The sequence below is a fragment of the Antrostomus carolinensis genome, unplaced genomic scaffold (genome assembly GCF_000700745.2).
Source record: "Antrostomus carolinensis isolate BGI_N321 unplaced genomic scaffold, ASM70074v2 scaffold45339, whole genome shotgun sequence".
NCBI lineage: Eukaryota > Metazoa > Chordata > Aves > Caprimulgiformes > Caprimulgidae > Antrostomus > Antrostomus carolinensis.
The window spans coordinates 2,894-16,716 of record NW_010340382.1 but is presented as its reverse complement, the minus strand read 5'-3'; the positions used below and the strand labels follow the sequence as shown (position 1 = coordinate 16,716).

The window sequence follows — 13,823 nt, the reverse complement described above, 5'->3', positions numbered from 1 at the left end:
CTGGAGATAGAAGGAGCGAAGCAAAGGAGAAGGCAAGCGAATACTGGCGAGCTTAAATGCCAGATCGTGGCCTCGTGATATAATTAAGACTCAGGAAATAGAATCATAGAATCACAGAATGGTTTGGATGGGAAGGGACCTTAGAGATCATCCAGTTCCAACCCCCCTGCCATCAGCAGGGACACCTTCCACTAGACCAGGTTGCTCAAAGCCTCATCCAGCCTGGCCTTAAACACTTCCAGGGAGGAGCAGCCACAGCTTCTCTGGGCAACCTGTGCCAGTGTCTGACCACCCTCACAGTGAAGAACTTCTTCCTAATATCTCATCTAAACCCACCCTCTTTCAGCTTAAACCCATTTCCCCTTGTTTTGTCATTAACTGCCCTTATGAAAAGTCCCTCCCCAGCTTTCTTGTAGCCCCTTCAGGTACTAGAAGGCCACTATAAGATCTCCCCGGAGCCTTCTCTTCTCCAGGCTGAACGAAATAGTCTGCATCACCTCCTCTAAGAATTAACTACACCACTTATAAATTCAGGAATATTTCTAACAACTAGCATTAAAAAAAACCACTTGACTAATCCATAGGTTGACTGGGTTTTTTTTAGCCTACAACTGGTGTCCTGTACAAAGAGGATAACTACATTATAATGACCACAGTGGATAAAGAAAAATATAAATGTTTACTTCCGCTGATAGCAAGTGGCAATGAGGTAAGTTCAGTCAAGTCTTTCTTTGTAATTACAAACTGTAGACAAATCTTTACAGTATCTTTTTAGTTACTTAAAAAAAACCCCAAACCTTCTTTTTCCTGTTAAAGGAAAGTAATTTGTAGAATGCTTTACAATTTCAGTTTATAGTAGATGCCTTCACTTTGTATTATGTACCAGCTCTATACTAAGTGATGCCAGTCTTAACAATCTTGAAGTCCTTATTTGGCAAGAAACAAGTGCTATAATGTTCTGTTTATTGCTAGATCCATCACTGATTGGGAAATTCTTGTCTTTTAAGTAATATAGTCAAATTCTAGGCCAGTAAACAACTATAAAGGTTGTTAACACTGCTATTATAACCGCTGTATCTGAAAATACTACCCCAGTAGAACTTCTGCCACCAGTAATATAAGCTCTATCTGTCATCTGTTCCTTAATTGGAAATCTGAATGCGCAATGAGGGGTTTTAATAATTAAAAAAAATAAAAAGTATATAAATACATTTGTTTGTACAAGAGAAGGTAGATTGAGGGGGCCTTTGGTGAGGTTTATCACTCATCATTTGTTCCTCCAGTGGTTTATTTTTTCACACCAGGAGAGCTTGCAGAGACAAGCTGTCCTCCTGTGTTAGAGACCTCTGTTCTGACATGGCCCTCATCCCTTAAGTGGCTGACAGTATGGAGTGCTGCAGTGTCGCTGAGAAATCTTTACTGCTGAAGAACTGTGCAGTGGAAATCTTTTCAGTAGCATGCACATTTATAGAGCAAAAATTACACAGAAATAAACTTCCACAGTATTACATATGCTTTTTAGATCCCTTTTTTTTTTTTAATTATGCAAAAGCTGGGTGCTGATGTTCCAATTATACTGCATCAGTACAGCATCAGCATTGACTAACAAATTAAAAGGTTGTTGATGCTGTTTTTCTATTCACATCCTAAGCTGCCACTCTGGACACGAGCAAGTTGAGAGCTCCTACTCTTTTGCCCTGTGTGTATTTTTTAAACCACAAAACCTTTCTGCTTTGACTGCTTTTATTTGTGACTTTTATTTGCCTCTTCTTACTAAACTAAGTGATCTTTTTCTTCTAATTATCATACAGTTCCTTCAGGGCAGGGATTAATGAGGTTTTGCATCTTTTAATTTTCAATGAGAGATTATTTTTTTAAAACTATTGCAAATGAATATTAACTAACCAAACTAATTTTTATTTTAATGTAATGAAATATCCTTTTATTCTAGGAAGAAGAAAAGGACTATAAAGGTCCTACTCCAGGAGAATTGCTGGAACCTCTTTTTAAGCAAAGCAGCTGTTCATACAGAGTATGTTACTTTCATGTTGATAATTTAAAAGCTAAACAAAAGTTTACAATCCTGTCTTTTCAAGGTTTAGTGTAGTCAACTCTTTGGATAAATGTCTCCAGACTTCAGGGTCTAATCCAATCCAAAATAATTTCTCTACAACTTCATGGCTGAGTCTTAATATTGCTGATAAAATTCTATATAATTGGACATCTCAGGGTTCAAATAAATGGGGTTGCTATAGTAGCAATTAAAAAAATGCGTATTTAAAATATTTGTTTCCAGGAGCCAAGCCGTAGTGTGTGACAGTCTAATGAAAAGCATTTCTCAGAAAGTGTTAAAAGACCAAAACAAGTACTTCTAGATATTCTGAAAGTTTTCAAATTCTTCAGCTGTCATCCCAATTCAGAGACTTGTGTCTTACAGCACATGAACAAGTGCAGTACCAAACCAGCTGGCACTGAGAACCAGAGAGTGTGCAAGTGGCCAAGAATTATAGCTACAGAACATCCCACATGAGTCCTGGAGGAAGGAAGAGTGGGACAAGCACAGTTGGTAAACAGTTGCCAAAACCAGTCTGTGCTGAGTCACTACAGCTTAGCCCCAGTGATTTTGGGGCAAGTTTAGTCTTTACATCTTATTTATATATTTTTTTTCATTTGTTTTAATGTAAGGAAGCTTTGGCTGTTGTGTTTATTTGGAACGTCATCAAAACGCTTGGGGAACACTGAGACCGTTCACTGTGCTGTTGTTTTTGAGGGTGCCCAAGCCCACCTGCTTGGGCTGTGCTTCACTGCTGCAAAAGCCAAAATTTTGGGGGATTTTTTTTTTTTGAGAGGGAGGGTAACATATCAAAACAGCTTGCCTTTTTTTTTTTTTTAAGATTGAATCTTACTGGACTTACGAGGTCTGCCACGGAAAACACATCCGTCAGTATCATGAGGAGAAGGAAACAGGACAGGTAGGCTTCCTACAATTTAGTAGTCTCAACCCCCTTTTCCACTGGCATGTACGTGCTTAACTCCTCCAGAAGACTTAAATTCCTGTGCACTTGACAAAAAGTATGGAAAATGGTAACTGAAATTTGTTTTAACTTCTTTTGATTGTAGAAAATTAACATCCAAGAATACTATCTGGGGAATATGATGATAAAGAACCCATTATCAGAACCAGGTTTGTCTTAGATTCTTCTATTTTGCTGATGCTGATTTAATTCTTTGGGGTTTAACTATTACTGTCTGAGAAATATGCTGTAGAAAACTGATTCCCAGTGCAATAGAATAGAATTTTCTAGATTACTTTTTTCACAAGATATATTGTTTTCAATGAATTACTTTTCAGTACCTTACATTGCATCCATCCGGTGAGTTTTGCCCTGCTGTGTAACTGAGTAGAGGAATTAATCTGCCGTAATTAATTAGTGTCAGGGGAAGAAAATACATAGTATAAGAAATAGAAACAATATTTCCTGGAGCAGGCTCTGATCATGTAGCCTGTTGCCACTCTTTCTGGGTGGGGAGAAGTGTCTCTCAAACCGTGAGCAGAGAGTGGAGTGTGTAGCACATCTTGGGCTCTGCTATTCTGTAATAAAACGTCGCCTGCAAATTCAAACACTTACAGCCTTTGCAGGTAGATTTGATCCTTGGAACTATTTGAGACTCTCTTTTAGGGATCCTGGCACAGATCTTCAGAAATACTGGTGTGCCTAAAGTGGGACTTTGGCAGAAATTAAGTATCTGAGCCCCAAACTCACGCTGCAGTTTAACATAACTAATTTTCTGAGTCCTTCAGGTTTTTTGCCCATAAATTATTGTAGATGCTGGAAATCCTGTGGTTGTACCTGCCAAAATCTGCTTCCCTGGGTGAGAACTTTGACACTATGTTAGTCCACAAAAAAAATCCACAGACTAAGTATTCATTCATCAGAGTTGGTAGAAAAAATAGAAAAAACAAAATCTAGCTGTGAGGGTTTTTAATTCTAGGCTAGTATGTAAAAGGTGGGCACCACCATTTTTCTCTTCCTAAAAGCAATTAACTTGAACACCTCAGTCTTGGAGGGGATTTAGCACTATTACTCCTATTCCTTTGAATTCCCACCTGCAGCCTTCAGTTAGGTATCTTAGTCCTGAAAAGAAAAACAGCTTCAGAAACTGCATTGTTTATAATTTCTTTATTAGTGAGTTACAGTGCTTGTTTGTGCTGTCATTAATCCTGTGCAGAGATGCCTCACTCTCTCTCCCTAGATGCTGCTGTACAGAAAACAAAATGTTTAATTTAAGCTACCAATTCTTTTGTGGGGCTAAATGCTGAAGTTACATGTGATGATACTTCAGGTCATCATATCTGAGTACCCTCTGCCCTTTCTGCTTAGGTGGCAGGCTGTATTCTTTCTCTGCTTCCTATACAGCAATTCATGCAACTTCTCTTAAACAAAATAACATAGGTGGTTTCTCAGAGCATTGCAAGCTGAATCCACAAGTGTGGTACAGTAAACTTGGAACGGCTGCACGGGTGACAGCAAAGCAGAGTGGCCTTTTGCTCACCTAATTCTGAATGGAGTCCAGACTATCTCCTGGCGCGGTGTGGAAGGCTAAGGATAGCTGTACACCTGGGACAACTTACCATCCCTGCCCCATAATGATGTTTCCTCTCATTATCATTAGTATGGCATGCAGTTTGGCCTCACTTTTTCCTACGAGTGTACCCTCTGAGGCTGGCTAGTGGGTGGGCTGAAGAACTTGCCTGTTTACTGTCCCAGCCTGTATTTCACTCACTGTGAAAAGTGTAGTCAGCTGCCCCTCAAAGAACAGCAGCAGTGAAATGTTCTGCTGTGCTGACTGGCTTTCCTGTGGTGCTAGGGCTGGATTTGGCCTGTCTACCAACTCAAAACTGTTTTAAGATTATGCTAACTCATGTCTTGTTCTATTTGCTCTGGACCCCAGATCGCTGTTTAATTTCTTTTCTTTCCTCTTTTGCACCTGTGAGTTCATGAAATTGACTCTTGGCAGCGTATGCACAAAGTACCAGCAAATCCACAAAACATACAAACTTCTCTGTATATAATTTCATTTTATTTCAAGTTCACAGACTTTATGCTTACCTCCTTCTTAATTATTCCCTAGATCAAGAAGAGAAGGAAAATCCAAAAGAGAGTGCAAAAGAGGCAAGTGAAAAACCTGTTTTAACTTTTGCCGTCAGTAGTGGAGGCAATTTATATATGATGAGGTTATGTAATTAGTTCCTTACAAAAATGAAAACTCAAAAAATTAAACTCTGTGCCTGAGCTGCACTCTTTTCCCTTTTGATTATCAGTCCCAGCTCAGAAAGCTTATTTAGTCTAGCTAGTCAAATTTCTTGCCCTTTGATTTATTTACATAAAAGTTACACTAATCTTAAACTTAAATGAGATTAATTATATAGTCTGCTATGAAGACAGTACACATAACCACAAAGTCACATTATGGACTAGTGACAGTTATTTTTCCAGCTACACCAGAGATCCCAATTCCCTTAATGACTCTTGTGTGCTTTTTGGGTAGGGAGAAATGTTTAACAAAATCCTGCAGCATAAAATCCCTGAAAGATTTCTTAGCTGACTTGCTGGCTCGTCCTGTGAAACTCTGTGCTTCCCTTTTCCATTTGTTTAGGCCCCAAAACTCAATTCTGAGTTACTGACTTTAGACCAAAACAATGGAAGTACCTGAAGCGTGTTGGAGTTTGGGATTAGCAATAGCAGATTTGACCTGTGGACACACACGTACCTGCCTTATTTCTGGTTATCCTTTATTTTATCATTCTCTGAAATGCAATTTTTGTCTCCATGTTCTTTATAATGCTGATTTACATAGCACACAGTGGTGGTTCTGCAGTGGATCTCAGGAAAAATACCTGCCTGTTCAGCATTTTGGAGGTAGTTGGGGGAGCACACCTGAGTCAGAATGTGGCCCATTCTAATGGCAGTGGCAGCTATGTCTCTTTGAAATGAAAGAAAACTAAGTTCTTTGTAGTGTAACTTTGTGGGGGTTTTTCTTGTTTGTTTTTAAGTTTCAGAGAAAGTTAAGGCTTTTGCGGACTTTTTTTGGACAGTATTTATGATGTACATACACCGTTTCGGTCCATAAAAAATGTAGATATGCAACTTGTATGGAATCTGTAGTTGTGAAAAGGAAAGGATACATAACACAGCTGGGTGGTGCTTAAAGTAACCAAAACCTGCTGCGACTCGAGGTTTATCTTATGTCCTACTGGGGTGCCTTTCAGTTGTGTGGAAACAACAGCTATCTCCATTTAGATTTCTTGAATAGTTACCTTCAATGTAATGCACAGGCATAATTTTTCAATTTTTAAAGAAAAAAATCAGTTGTTTCATTCAGAAAGATACAAAGGGGTGGCACTGGCACCCTTTTTGTCAGCTCTTTTGTACACAGATGGGATGTATCTTCATTTCCTGCCTTTGAATATTGAAGTATAGAGTGGAGAAATGACTGTAAGCCATGGAGCGCTCAAGCAGTTAAGCTGCTGGCACGTTCATTCTTTAACCTCATGAATGTCTCATCACTTCATTCATGATGCAACAGTTTTCAGGAGGAGAGGGTCAGTGGCCTGTGACAGGGTAACATGGTTTGAAAACCAAAGTAGGTGAGATATAGAAGGGTCTCAGGACCCTGGGTTAGTGTCCTGACCACAGAAGGCACCACTGCCTTTTACCACAGAGCCTTATTTGTTGTGCGCTGGAAACCTTTACTGGCTCTAGCAAAACAGGTAGAAAAAAGGTCTGGTTTGTGGGTTCCATCACAGCTTTTGCACAAATAGAACTTTTGGTATCCAAGAACTTTAGCTGCTTCCAAGACAGGAGCCAGGAGAGGGACTTGTACCAGTTTAGGAAATTAATTTCTTAAAGTGGAAGCAGGATGAAACACACGAAGGAACAAGTCTGAAGATAGGTACCTTACTTAAAGTGGGATTTACTGTGATGTATCATTATCTTTGTTAGCCACAGTGACAGGTGGTGTGGGATACTCTGGGTAAGGGACATTCCAGGCTGGGTATGCTGAGAGGTGTAGTGCAGGTAGCGGGATGACTTTGCAGGGGCATTTTCACATTGTTCATGGCCTGACACTGAAGTGAAGGTGACGTGCCTGGCCAGACCTGAGTTGAGTCTGGCAGAGCTGCTGGCATCTCCCTCTCTCCTAGACTACAGGGTGAACACAGCCAGCTTGGTGCTCTTCCAAAACATTGCACCCATCTGGCAAGCTTTCTTAGCATTGAAACATCAGGCAGCCTGTGCAGAGAAACCAGCTGCTTTGGCAGTCAGAGCTCACGTGGCTCAGTGCCTTTGTGTAGTGCTGTGCTGGAGCTAATAAACCAGAACATGTTTGGATGTTGCAGAAACACCAAGTAACTACACAGGGGCTGGTTTCAATCCAGTAATGGTGGCTCTGCACAGAGTAATAATATTTTTCATTTCAGAATAGTCGAAGGAGCTTTGCTGTCATTCTTAACTTTTCTTTTTTCTTTCACCTAGATACCTACAAAAAACATAGAAGGGCAGATGACCCCATACTACCCTGTAGAAATGGGAAACGGCACGCCTTGTAGCTTGAGACAAAACCTGCCCAGATCGAGTACAGTGATGTACATCTGTCATCCAGAAGCTAAACATGAGATTCTGTCAGTAGCCGAAGTTACAACCTGTGAATATGAAGTGGTTATACTGACACCTCTGTTATGTAACCATCCTAAATACAGGTACAGTATTTGGCCGACATCACTTCAAATGTCCATCCATTTCCATGCATGTACGTGTTTGTATAAAGGCATATATCCAGCTGTGGTTTCAGGCACAGAGCTGTGACACTTGTCTGTACTTACTTTGGCAAGCGCAGTTTTGCCAGGTCTTAAGTTTTCATGATAAGTTGCACAATATTTGTGTTTTGTAAGTCTCTAGTGATTGATCCCATATAAAAAGCAGATGGGAAGTATAACTTTATTTTCAACAGGTAAGTTTCTAGCCCTGTCATTCTGGAGGTACACAAATGAGGGCATTAAGGCTGCAGGCAGATGAAGAACACCCTCTCTCCTCTTAGTTTATCATTTCAAGGTCTTGGGCGATCATCTTCCCGGTATTCAAAGACTGCAGATTGTGTCTGTGCATTATATGTGTGCATAGACCTCAACTTCTCCAATCTCAGGAAACAAAAGTGTGGTGTTCAGCCATAATAATAATAATAACAACCTCAACACTTATTTTAGCAGTACTCCCAACTTAAGGAGCCTCCCATCTGTCTCTGTCCTGCTTTACTGCCTTACCTTCAGCTGTGTAAGTCATTTTCATGTGAAGAATTCACAATTCCAGTGTTGGGGTTTTTATTGGGTTTTTTTCTTCCCTGAATTATACTGTGCATCTAAGGAATACTGTTAGTCTCAATAGCACAAATTTTTGACCTTTCAAGGGGTGTAAACAGAATTGCAAAGTGAATATGACATACAAATGAAGGGGGAAATAATGGCCAGGAGTTCTGACTTGCCCATGTATACAGATGTCAGAACAAGTGGGTATTTAGTTGCTGTTCGGAAATAAGCAACAAAGTTTAAAGGACAGAATCTTGAATTGTGCATTTTATAATCACTTTCCATTTGGAGTAAAGAAGTTATGCTATTGTTAAATATTTAGTATCGATTATAAAGTTTCTCATGTAGGTGGGTTTGGTAATACAATGTTATCTGCTGCATTTATCTACTGCGCTGTTATCTCTCTACTATATGAGTCTTTTAAGCCTCTGTATCAGTAGAAAAACAGAGAGTGCACAGCCAAATTGTTCTGTCATTTGATAAGAATAAAACCTTGAGCTGCTCCCTCCTTCCAAAGGGAAGGCATGGAAGGCTTCCTGCCCACTAGCAGGAAATACTTAAAATAAACAGAAAAGATTTGTATTGTCCCACTTACGTCATCTTAGTAAATAAAAACAGGTGGAGATAGCAGGCTGGAAACGCTGCTCGGTGTCAGCCGAGGTAAGGACAAACAAACCTCATTTTAAGCACAGTGCACTTTTCCTGTCGTGTGTTGCTGCAGCAGCACTGAGCAGTACTGCAGCCGCCGGCACTTCTCCTCTGCACCCATCATCTTACCCAATAATGCACTTGCATTAACTTGGCAAAAGCATATCCATTAGTTCCAGTTGTCATTCTTATCTGGGTGCAGTTTGACTTTTTTTTAAATTGGTGGGAACTGGGGACGGGGAAGAAGGCAGTGCAAAGTAGTATTTGTCTGCTGTAACTTTAGTCTTAATATTGTTTAAATAAAATTCAGATAAAACTAGGCTGCTCCGCAGTTGCTATTTAGGAAACATTTTCAGGTGCTTTTAACTACAGTGATGATTATTATACAGCTACAGTTGTGTATTACAGACTCTTCCTAGAAGGACATCACAAAAAGCCACTTTGCCTCTGAAGCAGTATCTGCATATTTGTTTTGTAAATAAGTTTTCTCTAAAGAGGAACTTTTTCAATGAGACGAGCAATGAAAACTGAACAAATGCTTCATTTGTCAGCATGATTTTCATTTTGATGTTTGCTTTTCTTTACTAGTTTCTGTTAAGGCTTATTTGGTATTTTAATGAGGCCTTCATTTACATAAACTAAGGAGAAAACTGTATTAACTCTGCTTCTTCTCTTTGCTTTTTCCTTCCTGAAATAAGCTGCTTTTTGCAGACATATCTCATGAAGGAGTGAGGGTGTATATGCAGTATGAAAAGCCATACGTGTCAGATAAAGTAAGAATGTATGTTAATTATATAGGAACTTCATCTGTCGAGTTTAACCTTTGCTGTTTCCTAGCTTCTGAGAGAGTTTTGTGGACCCTTGACACCGCGTTCATGGTACACATACAGTGCAGTTTGCCTTCTAATATGCAGCTTTTGATGAAGAGGAGTCTGCTTGCATTGCCAGTTGTCTGGCAGTGTCAGGAGAGAGACTGTGCAGGGCAGAAAGCGTGCTCACATCAGCTGTAGGAACATGTAGCTTTGGCTGAGAGGCTGCAAGTACAAGGAAAAAAATACACACCTCAGCCCAGCTCAGTCAGAAACTTATCATAAAATATTACAAATATTTTTATATATTTATAGTATTTTATATTATAAAATAAAGCAATAAAAAAGTGTGTCTTGTCTTTAAGGTATAACAATTGATGTATTGCTAACGTGTCTGGACAGGTTCAGGGCTTCCCCTGTGAATGACATCTTTTGCCAGTCTCTGCCAGGATCCCCACTTAAACCCCATAATCTGGAACAGCTGGAGAAACAGCAAGAAATGATGAAGATGCCTTTTAGAAGGGTTAAGGAGGTAGGATTTGTTTACTTTTAAATAGATAAATATTTATTTTCCATGTTGCAACACGTACAACTTTCAGTTCTGTGGAATAAGTTCTCTTACCCAACTTTGCAAAACTATGTCAGTCTTTGAGAATGGTCTTTAAATTTGTTGAAGTCATCTGTAACTGACCTTACTGGGAAGGAAAACAAAGCAAGTTAGGTTTGGGCTACTAATTTAAAACTTCTGTAGCCTGTGTAGCCCACAGTTTACAACTGGGTTAAGTTTTTGATTTTCGATCTCTTTTTTTAGCCATGCTGAAGACAGTGAAAACAATGACAAAATGCTGTCATACTTTTTCCCACAGCCTACGTCACTGAATATTAAGTAACTTCATATAGTTTATATGACTTTGCAAAGGATGTATAAAATCTAACTGGGTGTCTTTGTGTATACTTTAATTTCAGGAAGAAATGCATTCAGTAAAAGAAGAGAAATTTTCTTCTATTCACAAGCCTGTTGCTGTTGGAAGCCATCAACTGTTAACTGTGGGAACAACCCACATCTCCAAACTGACCGATGAGCAACTTATAAAAGAATTTCTTAGTGGTTCCTACTGCTTCCATGGGGTGAGAAATAAAGCTATGCATAATAAAATAGTTACTCCTTAATGGCACATACTGGTTTATGTATTTGCTTAGTTTTTCCATGAACTCTGATAGTTGCACTCTCATACATGTAATAATTGCCTTTCCCTGCACTGGTATGGGGAAGGCTTGTATACCAAAGCCGATGCCAGAAAAGTATCTGTAACCTTTCTGTTGAAATTCAATTTATTTGAGCAGACATTGAAATGAAAGTAGATAATGAGAATTGATCAGTGCTGATTTTGTTAATGAGAACGAAAAAAAAAATTCTGATAAAACTTACTGAGAGAAGAGCCAGCAGAGAATAGGCAGCTGAAATTTTACCTGTCTTTCAAAGAGGAAGATATTTCTTTAAATGATGAATAGGGGGTGTACAAATAGTTTAAGGAATTTAGTCTTGTGTGGCTCTTCCAAGAGGCTACATAAAAAATTAGATCCTCTTTGCTTAAACTCATCATGGAATAGATGGAATTCCCTTGCCTATGTCAGTTAGTCTAATAAGAGATGCTCTGTCAATGCAAGCCTTGAATTGACACACCTGAATAACAGGTGTAGAGTTTTACATAGCCAGTGGCTTAAGGTCTGGAGGAAAGTGGATGTGGTTGTTTTGGGGCATTGTGTTTGGTTTGGGGGTTTTGTTTTAACACTGAGATTATACCTCTCCCTAGGGTGTTGGCTGGTGGAAGTATGAATTCTGCTATGGCAAATATGTTCATCAGTATCATGAGGTATGCTGAACTAGATTTATGTGCTGCCACTAGATGGCTGTGGGTGTCGGGGGGAAAATGGGTAGAGAATCTGTTTCTGATTTAAAAAAAAAAGGGGGGGGAGGGGAAGGAAAAAAAAGCAGCATCCTTTTCTTGGCTGAACATCTTGGGTTTCAAAAAATAAATCCTCTGTGTGCTGCCTACGTTTCTGCAGGGGAATGTAGGTACCATGTCAGGTAGAGCACAGTGATAATCAAAGCTGAAACAATGTGGGTTTTTTTGTGGGAATGCTCTTCTGGTCATTTAAACATTTTTATTGGCTCACACAGCCTGGGTGGTTGTTCTGAAGAGACCATCAGCTTGGCTGTTAATAGGGGATCAATCACAGTTTGTCTGAAATGCAAGAACATGCTATGTTGACAGAAGCAACCTTGCTCTAGGAATGATGTTCTCCTTGTCATTAAAATATCCTCACTGCTAATTTTATAATACAAGGCAGTGATCAGCTTTTCCTTTTCTAGGATAAGGAAAGTGGCAAGACTTCTGTGGTTGTGGGTACTTGGAGCAAGGAGGAACACATTGAATGGTCCAGGAAGAACGCTGCTAGAACCTACTACCTTAGAGAAGATGGCACCCAGACCGTTAGGTACGGCTGCAGTCACCGTGATTACTACTCCAGTTCTCTGTCCCTGAATTATCTCAGACTTGCCATAGAGAAGAATAAATGCCAGGGCCCACTTCTGCAGTGCATGAATACTCATTTTACAAATAGATGCAATAACCTGTCAAGAGCAGGGTGTACAGATTTCCCTGCCCCAGTCAAGAACGAACATGAGAAAAGGTAATTCAGCACTTTGGATATGACACAGAGAAAAATCTTCCAACAGTGAACAACTATTTGCTTCTTCAGTAACTGAAATACAGCATTTTAGTACTTTGTTTTGTATGCTGGAGTTAAATATTTGAAGAATGATGAGATACTGTATCACACAAGTTAGCAGTGTGCTTAAGAATTGTTTAATGTTTCCAAACTTTTTCATTCCAATTAATTTTGTGGCAGGATGGTGTCTCACTTCTATGGAAATGGAGATGTTTGCGACTTAACAGACAAGCCAAGGCAGGTGACTGTGAAATTGAAGTAAGTTAACTTTTTTAGTAAACTTGTGTTTTGTGTCTCTGCTTCCTGTGTCAGAGGAAAGCCTCTGTCTTCTTCATACAGCTCAGAAAGCAAAGACTGTTAGCTTAATAAAATTGCTATAGACACTAAGGAAATAATGATTTAGTTTTGTGCTTCTGACCTGCTAAACACTGCAAAATTTCTCTTCCATTTTCAGATGTAAAGAATCCGATTCCCCTCATGCTGTGACCATATACATGTTAGAGCCTCATTCTTGCCAATACATCCTTGGGGTAGGTAAAAACAGACTTGAATTCCCTCAGATCATGTGCCACCTAGCAGAAGATGTCTCCAGGTGCATGCTTAAAAGAGCCCCTTTCTGCCAGTGACTGTGCACAGAAGATTCCTGTAGCCCATCAGCCCAAACACGTCGCTGCTAACCAAGTACGGCTTTTTGTTCAATTGCCTCTGCTTGGAGAAAGGAAGGTCGTTATCCATTCCAGGAGTGACATCGTTACCATGCTATAGAGGTCCTACCCAAAACTAAACAGCGCTTACAGAATTCACAAAGTGATCACAGAATCACAGAATGGTCTGGGTTGGAAGGGACCTTAAAGATCATCCAGTTCCAACCCCCCTGCCATCAGCAGGGACACCTTCCACTAGACCAGGTTGCTCAAAGCCTCATCCAACCTGGCCTTGAACACTTCCAGGGAGGGGGCATCCACAGCTTCTCTGGGCAACCTGTTCCAGTGTCTGACCACCCTCACAGTGAAGAACTTCTTCGTAATACCTGATCTAAACCTCCCCTCTTTCAGCTTAAACCCATTTCCCCTTGTTTTGTCATTAACTGCCCTTATGAAAAGTCCTTCCCCAGCTTTCTTGTAGCCCCTTCAGATACTGGAAGGCTGCTGTAAGATCTCCCCGGAGTCTTCTCTTCTCCAGGCTGAACAGCCCCAACTCTCTCAGCCTGTCCTCATAGCAGAGCTGCTCCAGCCCTCAGATCGTCCTCGTGGCCTCCTCTGGACTCATTC

The 13,823-nt window shown here is 40.1% G+C and overlaps 1 protein-coding gene across 1 annotated transcript in view; it reads left to right on the top strand.

Annotated features, from left to right (window-relative positions):
• Positions 1 to 604: 604 nt before the first annotated feature.
• ERLEC1 (endoplasmic reticulum lectin 1) overlaps positions 605 to 13,823 on the top strand; it is a gene marked incomplete at both ends in the record, with an annotated part of 13,842 nt that continues 623 nt past the window's right edge. Inside the window, 12 exons of the mRNA XM_010176114.1 lie at positions 605 to 709; positions 1,952 to 2,032; positions 2,895 to 2,972; positions 3,121 to 3,184; positions 5,134 to 5,174; positions 7,536 to 7,759; positions 10,222 to 10,351; positions 10,786 to 10,947; positions 11,634 to 11,693; positions 12,194 to 12,318; positions 12,733 to 12,810; positions 13,007 to 13,082. Of these exons, the coding sequence (XP_010174416.1) occupies positions 605 to 709; positions 1,952 to 2,032; positions 2,895 to 2,972; positions 3,121 to 3,184; positions 5,134 to 5,174; positions 7,536 to 7,759; positions 10,222 to 10,351; positions 10,786 to 10,947; positions 11,634 to 11,693; positions 12,194 to 12,318; positions 12,733 to 12,810; positions 13,007 to 13,082 (1,224 nt within the window). The remainder of the gene's footprint in view (positions 710 to 1,951; positions 2,033 to 2,894; positions 2,973 to 3,120; positions 3,185 to 5,133; positions 5,175 to 7,535; positions 7,760 to 10,221; positions 10,352 to 10,785; positions 10,948 to 11,633; positions 11,694 to 12,193; positions 12,319 to 12,732; positions 12,811 to 13,006; positions 13,083 to 13,823) is intronic.